We start from the raw sequence: 20,900 nt of genomic DNA, 5'->3' as shown, positions 1-20,900 counted from the left end.
CTCTGCCTTTATGGAATATACAGTTAAGTGACATAAATTTGCAATATACTGGCATGATCACACAATGATACAAAGATGTATATTTGTGCAGGAGTGTATGTGCTAAACACACAGTCACTCATGAAGACACAGTAAGGTTCAAGAAGAGAATTACGATGTTTCCAAATAATCACATTGACTGGAAATGAAGGATGAGGAATGGTGAATGCTTTTGACTAGGATATAGAAACGAAAGCCATATAATGAGTGATTGTTGTCCTTAATGTACTATGTTATCTCTCATCTCTTTTGCTGTCCCTTGGTTATCTCATATTGTTACAATTTTTCACCTGGTTATCTGATATATTTTATATATGCTTAATTAGTTATTTGAAATTGGATAGGAAAGGGGGGAAATCAAGATGAGTGGGGGTGAGGGAGGAGGGAAATGGGGACCATGACATGAGAAAGGGTATCAATGTTTGTGAAGTAATGCACCATCTATCTGGTGATATAATGTAACCCTTCTATTAATTACAATAAAAATATATGGAGAAAAAAAAGAAGGGACCACAGGAAGTAGGTTAAGAAGTATCCTGGTTTGAACCAAGCATGGAGTTAGCAAAGCCTGAGCTACATACGGGGAAGAGTGGAGAGGCAGGTGCAGATTAGGGTAGCATCCTGAGATGGGTTGGAAAGAAGTGAAAGATAGGGAGGCAAAGTTTATCGGCAGTCACATTATGGAAGCTTAGGGCTAACTTTTGAGAAATGAAGTGGTGGGAATGGAAGCATTCATGAAATAGATCAAAAGACAGAGCGTGTAGGGTAAAGTACCAGTGCTTTCAGAACTTTCTTTTCTTTCTTTTTGCCCAAACGGATTCCTTAATATCATGAAATATACCAATTATTCCTCTTTAGACCTCGAAGGTCCATTTTAATGTATGGCTGAATTATTATTTATTAACAAACTTACATGCTAGTGTTTTTTTTTTGCCAGTCCTGGGCTTGAGCTCAGGGCCTGAGCACTGTCCTTGGACTTTCTCAAGGCTAGAGCTCTACCACTTGAGCCTCAGCACCACTTCTGGCTTTTTTCTATGTATGTGGTACCGAGGAATCGAACCCGGGTCTTCATGCATGCTAGGCAAGCACTTTAACCACTAGGCCAAACTCCCGGCCCCATGCTAGTGTTTTTAACAAGCATCCAAATGCCACTTGACTATCAACTTGGTTTAACCACAGCTTCATTTGTATGAGATATTTATTGTAAACGTATCCCAACATTATGCCAGAATTCAATTGAGATCCAGTGTGACCTACTGGAAGACATGTGAGGGGAGTGATTGCATGAATATCTTTCAGATATCTAGATCCTTAGATAAAAGGATAGGGAAAAGAAGACCTGAAAGGTGCCAGGGATTGCCCATATCTTCATGGCTTTCTAATTCCTTGAGTCCTCATCTTCATTTCTCTTTTCAGCCTGTCTCATTTACTTCGAGTCCTATCTAAATGCTCCACTTTTACAGGCCTTTGCATGATTAGAAGTTCATTGGGAGTCAATCGTGCATGCCTTGTAATTTCAGCTACTTAGGAGGCTGAGATGGAACAATCATGGTCCAAGAGCATGTCTGAAAAACAAATGTAAAAGCAAAAAGTGCTGGGCCTAGCTGAAGTAGTAGAGTGGCTGCCTAGCAAAGGCAGGAAGCATCAGTACTGAAACAAAAGGAAAATAAAAAAAACTAATTTGGCTGATTCTCCCACCCTGTGACACTACTCCCTGACAAGTAAACTTATGAAAAATGGAGTGGAGATTGGCTGAGATTAAATGACCATGACTCTATATTTGCATAGAGAGAAATTCCAACAAAGTTAGTTGTTCAGCAGAGTTATCTGAGAAATTTACAGAAAACTGTAAGTGCAGGCAAAAAAAGAACATTTATTCCACTGGACCTTTGCTCGTTTCACCTAACAGCATGAAGTCATCCATCTCCCAAAAGCAGCACGGAAAAGATGAATGTAGTGAGAATCTTTGGAGTCCATACACTTAAGTTTCAATAAATCTATTAGCTCTAATAGAGAGATCCATGGGAGAAATAGAGGCCACTCCGTCCTGACAGGACTTTCTGAAAATGGGCCATGAGGAATCACATAGTTGGACTTTGCTCTCATCCATACAGAGTTAGGAGATAAACATGACAGGCACTATTGACAATACGAAGCAAATGAAATCCTGGCCAATAAGTGATTTGTAAGGCTTAAAATGAATGGAACTGTATTTGTATTTATCTTTGTTTTGTTTTATACATTTTATGGTTACTATCAAGTGATACGATTTTTTTTTTAATTTTACAAGTCATGATCCCTCCTAGTTTTGTTTCTGCAATATTTCTATTAGAGGAGCCACATCACATTTAAAGATCTCTTCTGGTTTTCCAATTTGATAGCTCTCTACAGCTTCTCAAACTCCTTATCCTGAATATTAAGGTTTTAACATTGATTTCTTCCCAGTTCCACTACCTTAAGCTCTGTGAGCTGGAAAGCAGACAGCTTCCTTCCATGGCTCATTCTAGTGTCCTGGATTACCTTTACAACTCCTCTCTCGGAAGAAATACCTGCTCAGTCTTGCCCTATGAGATCTGGCCTATCCACTGTAAATCTGCTTTTCAGAAAAAAAAAAAGTAAGATAGGACATGAAAAGGTCCGAATCAGTTCCCTTGTGTCTCAGGGAGTCCAAGGATTTTCAAAGGATCATATGTGAAGAAAAGCACCCTGAAATGAAAGGTGGCAAGAAAGCCAAGCCACATAGTGGGGACAAAAGTCTGAACATCAACTGGAGGCACACGTTTGAGGAGCGAGGTCAGGTTGGTGGCTAGGCAGAGGGCAGTGCCTGTGGTCTGGATTTGGATGAAAAGCTGGAGAAGATTACTTCACAGTCTACTCTTGCAGCTCAGTCCATGTCTTTAAGCCTTATGTGTTTGTTCCAACCATTTTCACTACTTAAAAACATCAGAAATTAAGAGGTCGAAACCTTGAGTTCATTAATACTCTATCAGACCATTTTGTGGGATTTACTGTTTAAAATAGTTACCTCCGTGGCTAAGGTCGTGGTAAAGTCATGGGTATGCCAACCCACAAAGACTTGTTCATAGCCCATGTTTGTCTTGGAACCAGGGGAGGTACTAGAAGAAAAGAAAAATACTCAGAGATAGTGGGGGAAATGTGATAACAGTAATTACATAAACTTGTTCTCCCCCTTACACTCTCAGTCCCCAGCCAAAAACATAGCAATAGCTGAAGGGACTATATAAATAGCTGAAGACCACATAAACCAGATTTATAGAACAAATGCACCATAGAAAATTCTACCATGCATGCAGTTGCATAAGGCCCTAGAGAGCAACAACATGAAATGCCTTGTAAGTACATTTTCTAATTTAAAAAGGGAGCAATTATATTCTCACAGTCAACATGGCCAAGAAAAACTCACCTCTTCTTGATCTCTTCAAAGGAAATGCAAAAGCAATTCTGTGTGTAATTCTCTTTACTTTAGAACATCTGAATGAAAAGTCTTATCCACAGAAACTAGTTTCCTAAAGGTTAAGAATCTTTGGATATTGGGTAGATATTGGTATTTCAGAGTCTTATTTTTTTAGAGTTGATCTTACGTTTCCAGTAAAGGCAAATTTCAGAAATATTTTGTACATGATATCAACTTGATTATGGTAGCAAAATAGTCTCTCTAAAATGTGTTAATAAAACAGTAGCCCCTCTATATATTACCTTTATAACAATAAGATATTTGACTAAAATGTGCTAACCTGAATTAATTGTAAGTCATATGATCTTGCCCTCTGCATGTCAGCTATCTTCTGGACTGACCTTACCATGTTATGTTAAGGCAGTAGCTACTTCCTTTGGCTTGGAGGATGTATTGGTTTTGGTTGTTGCAATTGCATGTGGAAAATTGTATGAGATGCTATGAGGCTGAGGGAGAAGGCCAGTGCCTACTCATTCTCATTGACCTGGTCAGTGCCCTTAAGCTCCATGAGCCTTTAATACACCATATAAACCATGGGATGTGGGACTGGGTGGGTTGCTGTTCCCATCTCCAATTCTCTTTTATTTACACTCTAATGTCTGAAATTCCTTCAATAGAAAAGGCAGGTCACACAGAGTGGAACTGATGAACTAGAAATAATTATATTCGTATATTTTTATTTAAAAGTAAATTATAAATAATTGACCCATGATCTTTTATTCTCAGGCACAGTGAGAGAATCTAAAGGAAATGAAATCAGGGAGCTGTTAGTTTCCAGTGGAGTGATAGATGAGTAGAAGTTAGGGCCAGGCCAGCCATGTGATTTGGGGTCTGGAGGAACAACTACTCTATTAGAGAATGTCCAGTAGTCAGAAGTAGAGAGGAAAGTGCAGAAAAGAAGACTACAGACCTGGATTGTATTAGCCTTTGCATTTTGACCCAGAATGGTCCTGCCCTGTGTACAGATTAAGTAAATGGTTAGATTGCCTAATGTTTATCCCAGTGATTAAAAGCAGAAGCCTCATAAGAAATATCCTTGAATGAACCATAATGCTTCTCCTTCTGAAGAGCCAGCATACCCCATTCAACTACATTAAACCATAGTCTCCCAATACATGGCCCACTCATATAACTCACGTGCATAAGAGACAGTAAAACTTACAGATATCTTGAAGATGGCTGTAATAGCCATAGAGCTATAGGCTCTGGACTCTGAGTTCATTTGAGGCTCAGGAAATAGTGCATGGACATTTGTTCCCCTTTCAGATGGTAACCTCCATCCTCGTGATCTTCCTAACTCCATCTCTGGCCCTGATGGTAAGTAGGGTGGGGAGAACCCAATCTGCCCAGGGAGAAATCTTGGCCCAATCTTCAGATAGAACTATTTCAGTAGTGGTCATCAAGGGTGACATCACTATAATTGTTTCGTGAGCGCTGCGTAAACCTGCAAAGAATGGACAAAGTAGAGGGTTGGACTGTCTGTCAACTTTTCTTTCCTTGATTCCCCAGAACACCAGTGACAGCCACTCCCTGGATGGATCTGATGGAACTCAAATCATACATGTTGACACCTCCCGAGGTCTAGTCAGCATTCGAGACAACAATGCATTTAGTGAATGGGATGGAATCTTGGACTACAAGAATGTAAGATGTGCAACATGCTCATAACACTGCCAAAGAAAGCCTTTTTCTGGTCCAAAACACAGCTTACTCCTTTTCCAGAGAGAAGTAGAGATTGCCTACATTGGCCTTCAGTTGGTTTAGGTACTTTATAGGAATGCATGTCCTCAGGCAAGGGATCAGCTTTTCTGCAGGTGTAGTGACTTCCTTTCAAATCAGACTCTGCACTTCCTGTGAAGTGTCGATTTCCCATGACCACCATTAAGAATGTCTTTAAAGAACCCCATTTCCTACAACTGGGAGGTAGCATAGAATTTGTCTTGGGTCCAGACTTCACTGTTGGTTCCTTTAAAAAAAAGAATTCTGCATTGGTTGTCAGTCATGGGGCTTGAGCCCTGGGCCTTGAGCTCAAAGCTAGTGCTCTACCACCTTGAGCCATAGCACCATTTCTGGTTTTCTGGTGGTTAATTGTTGATGAGTCTCATGGAATTTAGTACCAAGTAGGCTTTGAATCTCCATCCTCAGCTCTCTGCCTCCCGGGTAGCTAGGATTATAGATGCGAGCCACCGGCACCTTGCAGAATTCTGCATTTCTTTCTTAACACTGCTATCTAGAACTTGTCCTTCTGCTTAAGTACTAAGACATAGCCGATAGAAGCAGGCTCTGGGAGGGGACAGCTGGGCCTTGGGCTAGCCTTCTGATAGAAATGAGATGAAATCACAAAGAGATCACAGCCTTGGGTACTTCAGTGACTGCATCTGAAAAAACAGCACCAACAGCTGCCTTTCCTGGCTGATAGGACTCTGAAGATCCTCAGCTGTCCAGCTCCTCCCCACCTACCCTCGCCCATTCTTTTCAACCTATAGAGAAACAGACATGGTTTCCACATCTGCCCCTTCCTGTCATGCTTTGTTTCCCATGATCACCTCCCTCTCTCTTCACTAGCCCACTCAAGAATCCTCAGCAAAATACCCCCAGAATGCTCCAAGAGATTTCCAACTCCATTATTAAGCTATGGACCCTTTTCCTCAACAAAGTATTCTGTAGTGGCCACAAGGTGGCAGGAGGCAGTCAGAACTCTTGCTGGAGAAGATTTCCAGCATGTAGGAGCACAGTGGGCACAGGCAGACCCCAATGCAGAAGATTACTACTCTGCTCAAACTGAGTGAGACTCAATGACCAGCTCAGAGCAGCATGAGGAAAGGCTTGATCAGGACCTACCCTAGAATCCAAGCCTAACCATCCCATCCTAGGGAATCTTCACAGATCTCTGGAACTTAGGCAGTACATTCTCAAGCATATGGTATTTCATCCCACTCTCTCCTCATGACAACTCTAGGCAGGGGAAGGGGGACTTGGAGGATGGAATGTGCTCCAAAAAGAGCAGCAAGAGATTGTGCCACAAGGGGCGCAGAGAGCAGCAGGGCTTGGTATGCACAGCCAGTCCAGATGCTGACCTTGGCTCTGGAGTCCAGGGAAGCACAGTGCTGAGACACTCTACATTACAGCCAGAAGAGCAGTGAGGTGCAGCATGTGGAGAGCAGGTGGCTATATAAACATGTGTCTACTGTGTTGCTTTAAGAATCTCTTGGCAGCTAAGCTATTTAGCAAGATGGCTTGCGTGCTGGCTAAGATGGACCAAACCATTTTCCCAAGTTTGGACAACATCAGCAAGGCCCTGGGCAAGAAGGTAAAGGAAACCAGCTTACTCTTGTCCCCTCCTGTTGTGGTCCCCTCCTTCTCTGGAGTTTCCCAACTCAGCCAACCTCCTTTAACAATGCAGTCCATGTGGGGGTGGGAGGCGGGGAAGAGACTGTGTGTGTGTGTGTGTGTGTGTGTGTGTGTGTGTGTGTGTGTGTGTGTGTGTGTGTTGGTAATGGGGCTTGAAGTTAGGGTATTGCTTGGCTTTCTCACTCATTGCTGCTATTCTATCACTTGATTTGGGCCTCCAATTTTGGCTTTTTGTTAGTTATTTCGAGATATCTCCCAAATTTGTCTTCCTGCACTGGCTTTGAACTGCAAACTTCAAATCTTAGCCTCCTGAGTAGTGAGGATTATAGGTGTTAGCTATTGGCACCAGAAACATGCTTGTTCTTAATACCCAGGAAATTATACTATCGTCCAAAAGGCTCAAAAAAATTAAAAGCACAGTTCAAGTCACATAAAAATATAGTAACTTATAAACCTATATATCTATGCTAGTACTAGGGCTTAAACGTGGGGCCTGGGTACTATCCCTTAGCTTTTTCACCTAAGACTTGCACTCCACCGCTTAAGACTCAACTTTATTTTGGGGTTTTAGTGGTTAATTGGAGATAAAAGTCTCACAGACTGGGTGTCTTTGAACTACAATCCTCAGATCTCAGCCTCCTGAGTAACTAGATTTATAGGAGTGAGCCACTGGATTCAGCATTTGTCAAAAAGTTTTAAGACAGAAGTCAGGAGTGCTCCATTCAACTGCCTTAATAAGAAAAAAAATGTATATAACATAAGGACAGCAAGTAATTTTAAACTATTCTATATAATCACCAGAGAGGAGGCAGCATTAAACAGTGAAAAGAAGGTAAAAAAAAAAAAAAAAAAGTCCTGTGAACACACAAACTGACAGATTTTTCTAGAGTAATGTTGCCTTCTTGTGGTAAGATTGGATATTGCTGTTAGAGGCTGTACTAGACAGGTGCTGAGCCAGTCTGCCCCCAATCCCAGCAATCGACTCGTTCCTCCTCCCCATTCACTACTCTGTGCTGTCTCACCTGTTCCAGGCTTCCAGTCATTATTCAGCCACCCACGGCCTGGCCTACACTGTTCTACCCAACCGGGTGAAGAATTTAGCCCAGTATGGAATGCTCATCAAGGACTTGTGCAGAGCAGTCCCTGCCTACTTTGCCCAGCAGCAAAAAGAAGGTTTGCTAACAACTTAATTAGAAACCTAAGACCATGGGCAAGTCAAAACATAGCATGTGATTTTTTTTAGGTCATTGGCAAGTTGTAATGAGAGCCTAATCTTCTTCATTATCAGTGGTATATGAATAAAATAGCTTGGGCTGTATTCTCCCTCATTGCAGAGATGGATTTTTGACATTGGGGCTCCTTGGGGGCTGAATGGGTTTTTAAGATGTTCAAGGCCAGTCATCTCATCAGAGGGACTGAACTGTTGGTGGATAGCCCCCGACTAAGCATCACAGCCCCCAGCAGCATATCATTGCTTTGGACTGGATTGGGGAGAGGGATCCTCAGTCTTCCTCTTTTAAATTTGAAAGATGAGACTCTGGTAGTTGTTTACTATACTATACTAAACTATACTATACTATACTATACTATACTATACAGGTCAGGGACTTATTGTCTGGCACTTGTTCTTGGGATGCGATGAAGGGCCAGCCTACAAAATTATCAGGTTAGGCCAAGATTCATCTACTAATCCTGATCTAGTCAGTAATATCTCTCCATTGGTATGTTACAAGTCATTTATTTTAACCTTAGTATAAACCTCACAAACTCACCTTCATGGTAACAGGAGGGTCCAAGAGGAAAAAACTAAGCAAACAGTAAAAACTAGAGGGTTTGAAGGATCAAGAAAGATATTTGAAAGTCAATAGAAAGAAAAGGAGGCATCATTAACCAGTCACTCATTACAGGAGACAGCATGATGGGATTTTCCATTCCTGCCCCATGGCCTCTTGCTATTAGATGTTCTGAGAACCATATTCAGTGAGATACAATAGAAAGTGCATTCTAGGCCATCAGGATCTAGAAAGGCTTGTTTATATAAAACGCCTTTCCTTTGTTCTTAAAGGTACTGCCTTGGCAAAGGATCCCGACTCCTGTTTCGAGTTCCAGCTTTTGTCCTTTATGGGAATCTCCATCTGTGGTGAGATTTCTGGACTCTGACCCTCTTAGTCAAGCACATGAAGAGTAGGATTGCTAGCTTGGCTGCTAGCAAGACTGGGGTAGGTGCCCAGGGACCTGATGTACCTTCTGCCTAGGAGAAGTTGCTCAACTCAGACCTCTCCCTTGTGACTTCCTAACCCAACGCTGGGCTTTGTAGTCTGGAAATTTGAATGCATTTTCTCCTTCCAACAAAGAACAATAAAGCTTCATCTATCATTGATATAGCCATTTCTCCCTGACTTCCCTGGCCTCTCTCAGCACAGACAGCCAAGTACATCCCTGAAGCAACACACGCAGCATGGCACAAATGAGAAGATGCCTCCCTCAGGATGTCTCCTTCCCAAGAGTCGATTGCAGCTCTATCCCTTGAGGAATCTCTTGAAAACTTTGATGATAAATACATAAGCCAGTGAAGGCATTTGTCAGAGGATAGACTTGACTGTCCGAGCTGACGCTGCCACTTTGTCTCCCCGGAAGTGAGACTGAGTTTCCCGGGAAGCCCCATCTCTGAGTTGACCCAGCCTGAAGTTTGAAAAGCCTGCCTGATATTTGAGTGAGCACCACTTAAAGCTGATGACACCCTGATAATTGTCATTGTTGCAAATTAATCAAGGACCTGGGTGCTTAGCTCTCATTCTCTGCCTGTCCCTGACCCATCCTTTATGGGGAAAGTCTGGGAAAGTCCTTTCCTACTTCTTGCACCTTGTGTAATTACTTGGTGTCATTGTAATCAGAATACCTGAGAAAACAACATGAAGAGTCAAAGGATTTATTTTGCCTCTGGTTTCAGAGGGTTTGGTCTGTGGTCACTTGGCTCCATGTTTAAGAGAACAATCTGACTGTGGAAGTGTGAGGCAGAGGAGATTCTCACCAAATGGTGGACAGAAAGTAGAGAGCCCAGGAATGATACCTGTCTCCAGTGTCCAGTTCCTCCAGCTAGACCCTACCTTCTAGAATTTTCACAGCCCCCTAAAATCAGTGCTAGCAAGGAGTCAACATATAAACTTGTTGGAGATATTTCATATCCAATCTGGTGTCATCCCTCACCTGTCCAAAACTCCCACTTCTTACCATCCTCAGGGAAGAGCTAGCTGGCCCTTAGCTAGCTTATCTGCCCCACATAGAGCTTCCAGTGTCCATTTTGTGCAGATTGCATTCTATTACTTTTCCAAGCAATCTGGTGCATTGCTAAATAGGTTAAATACCTTATTTGTGTTCTGCCTCTTGCTTTGACTGGAGACCGCCCACTCCCACAGGTTAGCCTGTGTCTCTGAAGTTAGTCTTGAATATCCTGTCTTTGGTCTCTGTCAGTGTGTGAGGGGGGAGGCTGTTTGGCACACAGCCTCTAGCCTGGCTCCAGATATAAGACTTCATGGGCTACAGCAATCATCAGTTGTGTGTCTGTGTGTTTCTTGAGATTGGGACTCCTTCCTATTCGATTGTCTCTGAAATGTGACAGGTGTCCCAATATTTTTACTAAGATATAACATGGAATGAAGATGTTATAAACACAGCTCAATGAGTTTTATGTAAACACATATCCCCATGCTTCACTCAAATGAAAATATAGATCACCTGAGAAAGTTCCTGGATGCCACCCCCAAGAAATACCCTAACCACACTCCTCAGCTCCAAGGGAGTGGAAGAGGCAGTGTGGAACACGTGAAGATCTCTCAGCAACAATCAAACATGGGATTCTTGAGGTGGAATCAGCTTCCAAGTATGGGGACTCGATTCTCTCACTGTAGAGATAAATTTGGGACACAGGAAAAGGGAAGCTGGCAAAGATAACAAACAAATGGGCAAGGCAGTTAGCTGCTAGCAAGGCATTGTGTGCCAGGGCCATGTTCTATGGGTGGCAGAGGAAGGCTGAGGGGTGGACCGCATCATTTAAGGCAGGGACAGGTAAATTCTCTTAAGTTCCTTCCCAAGGATCCTTCCCTTATACATGCTTCAGAATATGTGGAAATGGCCTTCTGAAGCCATACTGTTTAAGCTCATGCTGAGGAATGGGCTTACTATGTTAAATAGAGATGGGCCTCAATACTCCAAATACCTTGATCTTTCTTCCTGTGTGATGATCCCTTAATGTCAACATCGCTGCCTCCTCTGATATTTCTTGAGAGGCGAGGGGACTCTGCGGATTGCATCTAGCTGGAGAAGGAGCAGTACGCCAGGCAGAGCCAGATAGCAGGCATCAAGTAATACTCGGTCCTTCTAGGACTGACCACAATTACAAATTTCTAAATGCAAGTGCAGGAAGGTGGGGGTGCTGGGATTGGTAAAGGCCATAGGAGTAGGAGAAATGGAAGCAGCCAATGCGGCAGTCCTAGGGCATGTGTGCTCACTGAGTTAGCTCTGTCCTTATTACAGGCACATCTCTGGAAGGAATGCTTTATAGGCAATAAAAACCCCATCCACCAGCCTCACCAGGATTCTTTAAAAACAAAAAAACCAAAACCTCCCGTGGCAGGCTTCTCCTAGACAGCGTTGACTTCTGTAGACAGCTTAGTAACATGACCACTCTTCTAGCCGCCAGAATGGGTTGTTGACAATCCAGGTCAGGGCCCAACCATCTGTGAGCTGACTTAATTGGTATTTGCTTTCCTCAACACTTCAGAAAGGCCTGGTGACAAGAAAATGTAAAGGAGATGGAGGCCAGGCCTCCTTGTGGCCTCCATTTGAACATGGTCCTTTGTGGTACCTGTCTGGTTTATTTTGCTTAACACCTCTGTGGGTATTCAACGTAAACAGCAGCATGAATGAATTAATTGGTTGAGGGGGGAAAAAAAGTTCTGCTCAAAGTTCTGCTTCCAAAATGGAGCAAATATGATAAAATGCTGTACAACTCAGAAAGGATAATACATTTTCAAGCAGTAAAAATGTCAAAGGACATTGCTAACAGCCTTTAGTGTTCCCCGCCTCAGCTCCACTGCCCTGGCCAACTCAGTCAGAAAGTGACTCATGTAAGCCAGTTAGGGCTATGGCTAGGAAACTTTAGGTTAAACTTAATCTGAATTTGGAGCTGAGAGGAGCCTTGTCTCTAGAGATGAAGCTGGGGAGAAGACCTTGGGGTTGCCCCCTAGACAAGAACCACTGTAAGATGCTAAGCCTGACAGACAGACAGGAGAGGGGACATGTGGGAAAATGGAGTCCAGCCACCATCAAGTGCCTGGTTCCAGCTACACAAAGCAGAACACTCCTTTTCATCTGTGGTTAGTTACACGAGGCAATAAACTGCCCCCACCCTAACCTTAGCAAATTGGATTTGGGTTCAACACTTGCAAACAACAAGGTCCCATTTATAATAGGCTATGATTTGTTGGTTGCTTCCTTATATGCTTCCTTATATTCACTGTTCTTATAAAATGTGTTTCTATAAATGCCTCATTTCCTCACTACTTTGTGGAGAAAGGGGCAAGAGACTGGGGGCCTCGTGCTAGCTTGGCAAGCATTCTACCACTCAAATCACACCTCCCGTGCCTTTGCCTTTATTTTTTGCCCAAGCTGACTTCAGATCAGGATCCACCCAGTGCTCCCACTCCATACCGATAGCTAGTAGGAAACAGGCAACTCAATGCCCACTTTGATTTTTGAGATAAGGTTAATGCAGCTTTTTCCCTGGACAACCTGGAACCATGCTCCTGCTAGCTCCTCTCTACCTCCCAAGAAGCTAGAATTAGATGGTATGCGCCATCATACTCAGGCAAAAAATAATAATTTTTAGAATTATAGCCTTGCCTTTGCCTGAAGAAATGTTAACAAACATTCAAACGACACTCATTGATGACTATCAAGAAGTAGAAGAGCTGAAGCTGAGAGTTGAAGGGTCACACCATCTTACTAGCTGTATGGTGCAGGCATATGACTGCGAAAATAAAAGACCCTACCTCAAAAATAACCAGTGCAGGGCCGGGAGTTTGGCCTAGTGGTAGAGTGCTTGCCTTGCATGCACAAAGACCCGGGTTCAACTCCTCGGTACCACATACATAGAAAAAAAGCTGGAAGTGGTGCTGAGGTTCAAGTGGTAGAGCTCTAGCCTTGAGAAAGTCCAAGGACAGCACTCAGGACTGGCAAAAAAAAAAATAACCAGTGCAAAAAAGGTCTGGAGCTATGACTCAGCATCTGTCTAACAAACATGAAGCCATGAGTTCAAACCCCAGTACTGCCAATCCAACCAAACACACAAAAAGATATTGATGAGTACTATTTGGAATCAAAGTAGTTGGTGGCAGACAGGAGTTCTGGTTAAAATATGCCTTTGTTCTGAACTTGAAGGCAGCCAGCTAGCTAGACTCCATTGAAACCCAGTGATTTAATCTGGGAAATGTCCCACGTGGCACAACTTCTTTTAGATCTTGCAAGTTCCTTTTCTGCAGTGTATGTACTCAGGTTCTCCAGTTAGGTTGTCATTCCTGTTAAGGTTTTCAGTCAGGGCATCTTTTCCTAGATGTTAGATGTTCCTTCCTCCATCCCTACTTGTTCCAGGTTAGCGCATGTCCCAGTAGTGTTTCATTAGGTTGAGTCTACTGCTTTGGTGAGCTCTAAGTCATTGCCTAAAAATCTATGAATGGCCTTCAAAGCTGAGTGCTTCATTACAGGGGACACTTCCCTTCATCTTAGCAGTCAGGTTGTTTGCTTTAAAGATATATGTGCCCTTCTCTCTTGCCAGTCGGTCATCACCATCTGAACCCCTCCTGTACCCAGGCTACCCAGTGCTTTGGGACAGAATGATGGGAAGCAGGTCTGGTAGGAAAATGCAAACAGAGATGGAGACTCATAACTAGATAGTTAATCTGCAGGTGACCCAGCTATATTAAGAGAATGTTCACACATTATGCATCTTACTCGAGATGTTGGTGATGGCTTCCCCCTGTTGCTTACAAAAAGAACCAAAAGCCCACTCATGTATCTGTAAATATAGTCTTTACGTTTTATTATTGTGTCTCATAATTAGGTAGAATATTGAGAAAGAATTTAGTTCTGTGTGAGTAGAAACCAGGGGCATATTTTCTGAAAAGATGAAAATGGTAGGTAAATCACCTAAACGTTAACGCCTGCACAGATGGAAATTCCAAAGATACCCAGCAGTCCAGCCTTTGCACAACCTCCAACACCAGTGTTATCTGGAAAGGAGAAAAGGTTTTCATGAAAAGCTTAAAAATAATCCAGGGGGAAATAAACCAAATGCTTTGTGTAAACCAAAGGTTTTCACTATATTTGCATGATGAAGAATCATACAATACTTCATACGATTGACAGATTCCTGGAAGTGTGAGCTAGGTAAATCCTGGTTGATGTTATGATATTCTGTGTGGGTGGAATAGCTTCGAGCTTTTTTAAGTGAACACTTAATTTAAGTAGTGAGTAGCAGAAATACAATGGATGCTTGTCGGGAGCAAGAGTGGAATCAAACTGTACTTTGATTTGCATCAGATAATTGCTTGATTGTCTTATTGCTTTTTGGCCTTCTCCTGTTCAATTGATCTGAGATTTACCATATGAATGTAACCCCCAACAGTTCCCTGATTAACCATCTGGATGTAACACCTGGGAGTGCCCTGGTCTCAGGGAGGGATAAAAACTTTGAGTGAAAAATAAACGAGGCGGCAGTTTTTGCGTGCACTGCAGACCTCCAGGACCCGATGTGTTTGTCTCTCTTCTAATTTTTCCAGTCCCTGGCCCTTATTTCAGGAACCCCAATTTGTTGCCGGGAGGCCCCGGCAGATGCTAATCTTTTTTTCCTCTTCATCTACTTTATATTATGCTGGAGGGTTTCTTTGTGGTCAACGTCATCAGTTGTCTCTTGCTACCCTTCTACATTTAAAACCTTTGTAAAATTCAGTAATGACTCCAGTTCTCCTAGAGGAAACAAGGTGTTTTCTTTTGCAGGGCGCTTTGCTTATTCCTGTCTGGACTAATTCAGCCCTAGATTCTGAATCTTTCTTAGTAATTACATCTTTGGAAGATGCTATTCTAAGGGCTCAGAAGATTTCTTTTCTTTTCCTTGATAGCAGGAATATTTTGTTATTCCACCTTTTGTTTTGACCCATCAACTTTTTCCACTAGACTATGTGTTGCAGGGAGGCAGGCTTTTTCTCACTGCGGCATCCCTACCAATTTTCACAATCACCATGCTTAATAGGAACTTATTTCCCAGCTACAACTACATTGAGTCATATTTTGATTCTGTGTGTGTGTGTGTGTGTGTGTGTTTCACAAACCTGTAGCAGAGTGCCAATACATAGGAGCTTTCAGAAAACATATGCAAAAGGAATGACTTATTAGTACTCACGTGACTTTTCAACCATTTTCCCCTCATACAAAGGAATGTGTTTGCAGAGTTGCTCAATGGGCGACCCAAACAGGAGCCAGTCCACCTTGGTGATGAGAGATTTCAGCGGGTTGTACTTGACCCAGGTGTACTTGCTGGAAGTAATGGTTTTCATCATCTATACCAGCACAACCAAAACCAGCATGAAATAAGGTGGTAAATCTGACAAACATTATATGATATTATGAAAGGTTTTCTCCTCAAATTACTAAACAGAAGACAGCCAGTGATCTCAAGTCACCCTCTTTCTGACCGCTCTGTCTGTGGACCAGTTTTATTATGTACCAGTATTACTTTACTACTCTTGGCAATGAAGCCAGTGAAGACCACCTCTAAAGGTGACACAGGTGAGAAGTTAGGAGAGAGGCTAAACCTCAGTTATCTAGCCCTTGTTGTGCATTGTGCATAAATTCTCACACAATCGTATGATTTCTCTTTTCATCATCGAATATTATTATACATTTACTCCTATTTCTGCCAAATACTCCAGTGTAGATCAAATACTGGAATTTATTGTAAACTCGGGGATTTAAGGTGAGAAGAATGGAAATCCAGCTGTGGTATTGTCCTGATCTTTTGTAGATGAATTGGTAGACAGACAGAAAAACAGACACACAGATCCTTTAATAATGTGAGTACTGGATCCATGGCAAAATATAATAGGTTCTTTCTCCTTCATTTCTCCACAGGCACCCACATTGCTCGGCTCAAGAACGGGGAAGTTTTAAGGGTGCCTCGGATTACCTGCTTCTCATAGATGTACCGTTGGAGTTGATCCAGAGCAGGGATGGCTTTATGATCCATCTTTAGGATATAGCAGGCTCTTCGGGAGAGCACCCTGGAGGCGATGTAGCCCTGAGGAAGTAGGAGGAACACAGTTACCAGCCCTCCACAGTTCCCTAGGTTCTGAACTCAATGAGGGCTATGATACCTGAGCCTTAGCAGGAAGACTCAAGCAGGTACAGTAATACAATCTCATTGTTTATCTATCTGAAATCAGCTCTCACCACTCATCTTTGACATAGTATTTTAATATTGTCACGACCTTCCCACTTCATTTGAAATTGTTCCTATTTACACCTACTCTTGATGCTATGGAATCAAGATCTGAAATTGAGGGTTTGGAAGGCTGAGACATGGCAGCTGTCACTTCCAGGTTTATTCAGCCTCATCTGAAATTTGGAGAAATGAATATTTGTTTCAAGGTTCTAGAGCTTGAAGTCAGAGATACATGCTCGGTCAGCAGGCCCTCGTCCACTTGAGCCACTGGGCTAACCCTGAGAAATGAAACCTTCCTTAGAACCATGCTGTACATCATGTAGACAAGCTATTATGTAGTAATTTAAGCCTCAATTCAATTCAATTGCATTAAAAAACAATAATAATATAAGATAAATAAAATAAAAATATAAGGATATCTCATCAGACAATTCCAGTGCTGAGTAACTGCAAGTAGCTCAGCACTCCCCCATTAGAAAGCACAGATAGAACATTTGCACCTGGCTGAAAATTCTGTTGGCTAGTGCTTTCTGGAACTTTCTAGAACTCTCTAGAACTCTATAGCTTTTGTACCCTCACCCGCACATGCATTCTTCACCTTCTTTACTATCTTCCCCCCATCTCTTGTCTGCTATATCTATTATCCACTGCAAACTCAGGAGCTCAAGAGGGATGGGCTGGAGGAAGCTGGGATTAGATGGGATTAGAGGGAGGGTGAGAGTTTAACTCTGCTAAAGTTTCATTTGAATAAAAATATTATTTGCAGAGTTTCAAAAATCATGTGCCCTTTAGGGTTGCATTAATAGAAATCCTTCTAGCTCCGATTTTTCAGCTTTCTTAAATTTCCAGTTCTGTAAAACAAAAACAATCTGAAATGAAGGCTGAAAGTGGCTTAAACCAAATCCTTTCCATTTGAGTTTTTATGCCACTTTTTGCAATTTCTAGGCCAACTGCTTAAAATGATTTTACTACCATTTCCGTTCAAACTGTATCTTTCAAAGATTCACTTCTTTAAAATGTGCTATGGAACTTCCAACACTAGTGAAAGCCTGTGAGGACTGGGGGAGAAAATGAGGGAGAGACAAGAAAACCAAGTGTAAGCGCTGAGTGAGAGAAGCAACAACGTACTAGTATCAATAGTAGTTTACGCTGGCAGGGCAAACAAGTAAATCCTCCCAAATCAGAAGCAGATACTGGGAAAGTTTCTTAAACTTTTGGTTAATACTAGTAACTAAATCTTAGAAATTCCTTCTTAGAAAAAAAGTACAATATTGAATATCATATATACAGAATTAACATATGTGTGTGGTATTTGTGTTTCTCTGGAGGTCTGTGATTTTACGCTTATTCTTTTCTGCATAGTATTTCATACTAGAGTTCTTGTGTATTTATTTATTTATTCATTCATTCATTCTAGCAACAAAATTTGTCAGACTCTATATGATTACCATTGCTTTGTTCAGGGATACTTACTTTCTGAGTGTGTCATAAGGCATCATCCCTTTTCCAATAGCTGTCCCCCCAAAAGCATACAAATTAATATTTTTCTTGTCTTTGTCCCTCTTACAAATGATTGTTAATTAGTTGCTTGGTGACATAGAAGGAAAAGCAGAAGTGAGAAAGGTGTTTTTTTTGAGTTGTAAAGATCTTAGAATTTAAATATACAGTAAATAATGATCTCTCTGCTTTTTAGTAAACCTGTCTTGAAAAGTATAAAATAATCCCTTAGCTGCTTACATGTTTGTAGTCAAAAATTGTGGTAGAAGAGCAGGATCCTGCATGGATGTCAACAGTAGCCGTATTTTCTTGATTGTCAATTGTCACTGTCTCTTGAATGTTGCCCCCATTGTTGCTTGGGCTGAAGACATTATAAACCTAGAATCCACAGCAATGATAAGACTTTTTCATTAGTTATATACATTAAATGCAGCCTTTCCAGAAAAATAAAAGCTTCTACTGGCTACAAACTGTACTGAAGGCTCATTTTTCCAAGGGGATCTCAGTGCAAAGCCCATGCTACAATAAGAGTTCAAAGCTTTTTCTCCCAGTTCATTATACTATATAAAGAAAAAGCGAGGCATCAGAGGAGAAATCAAGAGTCACCACCCTGTAAAGCCATGGGCTCCATATGTAATGGTATCACAGCTAGAGAGAAATAACCACTCCATCACTTCCATTGTTGGTGATTTATGGAATTCTCTGTAGTCTTTCCAATTATTTTCATCTCCATTTTCCTCTCCCAACATCTCTAAGGAACCAGCTCACCTCATATCCATGAGATTGTAGCCCAGAGATGGCCAGCACTACCAGAAATGCCACCTGAAAAACAGAACATCCATTCCCTGTGGGGTAGTCACTGAGTGCAGGAACAGCAGAGGATATCAGAAGCCTAGGGACACATGTGAGTGGCTATGGAGGACCTACATGGAAAGCACGCACATTCACTCACTTAACAGACATTTTTGAGTTCATGCCATCTGTCAGACATGCAGTGCTCTCTCTGCCACCATTTTCTAACTCTTCCACACCATCACCAACTAGACAAGAGGAAAACTTGGGACAGATGAGCAGAGAGGAAGGATTTAATTTCACAGTTGAAATACAATGGTGTGATTCATATTGGCTTTGTATTACAGTGAATGTCATGTTTTTTGTTGGGAAATCCAAAGCTTTAATTCCTGAAGGCAGAGTAGAACATTTGAGAGATGCATGAGGGATACAGACACAAGGAGTTTTTAAAGAGTAACTATGAAAGTACAATTCTGGGGAGCATGGTTGACTTTTGTGACTGAGATCAAGAAAATCCTCCATGTTCAACTACAACCCACTCCTGAGTGATTCTGCGCAGATGTGCTGGGTTCATAGGCTGCGAGCTGAAATGAGGGTACTTTGGATATTTTTCTGTGAGAGTGCCAGTGGTTTTGCATTCTCTCTTCTGAGTACCTATCATTGCTATGTCCCAATGTAGGCAGCTTGTGAGAAGGGTGAATATGTCTAAGAACTGTATATTTCTACTTTGCTTTCTGTTCCTCTCCTAAAGTTCCTCTTCTGGTGCATGGGGTTCAGTACATCCAATTAAGTCCTGATTGCAATTATCCAGCATGATTACTTATGCAGGGACATGTCTTCTCTACCCTGTGCCAGCTCTAGGAGCCTCTGACGTTCCTGTATGATTACTCAGTAACAACAGGGATTTGAATAAGATGGTGAGCTAACCACTTCCATAGATGTCCAGAAAGGGCTTTGCTACCCAAATAATCTCCCACCCAACACCATGATTAACTACACCCTGTGGTTATAAGATGATAATTTAGGATTGGGTCTTCTCTTGAAAAATTAAGAAACCCTTAAGATTTTTCTTTTTCTCTTAGCAGATGACTAACAATCAAAGGCAGAAATTGGGGACAAGATTGCATTCTAGATCAGAACATAGGCTACTGTCCTTGGACAATGCAGTATGGAACCCCAGAGGCTAGAATCAAATGGAAGAGTAAGTCAGCCTTAGGGAGAATTTGAACATGATGACATTAGGATGACTCACTGCTTAAATTTTACTTGATTGCTCTTATAAGTAGGACCTAAGATAGATAAATTGCATCCTAAACCCCACAGTGAAAAAATCACATTCTTCTGTGTCTCAGTCTCCTCAGTCATAAAATGAAGATAATGCCTCTTGGCTTTTAAAAAAGGTAAAGGCAGGGCCGGGAGTTTGGCTTAGTGATACAGTGCTTGCCTACTATGCACAAAGACTCAGGTTCAATTCCTCGGTACCACATACTAGAAAAAAGCTGGAAGTGTTGCTGAGGCTCAAGTGGTAGAGCTCTGGCCTTGAGAAAGTCTAAGGACAGTGCTCAGACCCTGAGCTCAAGCTCAGGACTGGCAAAAAAAAAAAAGCGGAGTGGGGGTGCAGCAAATTATATTATTCATGTGAAATTCTTAGCTTGAGGCTTAAAAATGTATTTGGGGACCCATAGCTGTTATTATTACTATTACAAATATGATTTTAATACAATCATTCAATTGGAGATAATAAATAGAATTGTTCTAAAATGCCTACATTCCTCACAAAATAAATGATTCTTCAAATAAAAATTCTCTATTTCCAATTTTTTTCTGTCTAGTCTTTTAGTAAGCATCTCAAAAAAACCCCAAACAACCAACACATAAACATCCAACTTAATATTCAGCTCTATTCCTGTTAAATATACAAAGCCTGTAAATATGTACAGAATTTGCCTAAGGCCTCTGAAATCCATGACATGCTGGATATGAGCACTCACTGCAAGCCTCTGCCATAAGAGAATCAAGAAACACAACAAATACTCACAAGGATTTTCATTTTGCCTGCAGAGAAGAAGGTACTGGAGCAACTGAAGGTACTAGTATGGCTTCTACTCTTTATATTGGTTTTAAGACATGGAAATTTCTTTTTCAAACGATGACATCAGAAACAATCATGACATATACACACCCGAGCAAATTCTGCTATCAGAACTGACTCCAACCACACACCTGCTATCACTAAAGTTCATTAGTAATGGA

The 20,900-nt window shown here is 41.7% G+C and overlaps 2 protein-coding genes across 2 annotated transcripts; one reads left to right on the top strand and one right to left on the bottom strand.

Annotated features, from left to right (window-relative positions):
• Window positions 1–3,347: 3,347 nt before the first annotated feature.
• LOC150060639 (gastrokine-3-like) lies at window positions 3,348–9,133 on the top strand. Its single transcript, XM_090336139.1, has 6 exons — window positions 3,348–3,392; window positions 4,781–4,831; window positions 5,024–5,158; window positions 6,717–6,824; window positions 7,897–8,038; window positions 8,931–9,133. The coding sequence occupies exons 1-6, from the start codon at window positions 3,348–3,350 to the stop codon at window positions 9,023–9,025; spliced, it is 576 nt and encodes a 191-aa protein (XP_090192265.1). The 3' UTR covers window positions 9,026–9,133.
• Window positions 9,134–14,068: 4,935 nt separating this feature from the next.
• Window positions 14,069–20,697, bottom strand: Gkn2 (gastrokine 2). Its single transcript, XM_090336138.1, has 6 exons — window positions 20,686–20,697; window positions 18,624–18,677; window positions 18,096–18,233; window positions 16,104–16,214; window positions 15,321–15,477; window positions 14,069–14,151 (listed from the first exon to the last, which is right to left on the bottom strand). The coding sequence occupies exons 1-6, from the start codon at window positions 20,695–20,697 to the stop codon at window positions 14,069–14,071; spliced, it is 555 nt and encodes a 184-aa protein (XP_090192264.1).
• Between the last annotated feature and the right edge of the window lie 203 nt (window positions 20,698–20,900).

This window comes from Megascapheus bottae, chromosome 7 (genome assembly GCF_031878675.1).
Source record: "Megascapheus bottae isolate mThoBot1 chromosome 7, mThoBot2.hap1, whole genome shotgun sequence".
NCBI classification, from domain to species: Eukaryota; Metazoa; Chordata; class Mammalia; order Rodentia; family Geomyidae; genus Megascapheus; species Megascapheus bottae.
The sequence above is the reverse complement of the archived record's forward strand: the minus strand, read 5'-3'. Positions and strand labels throughout refer to the sequence as shown.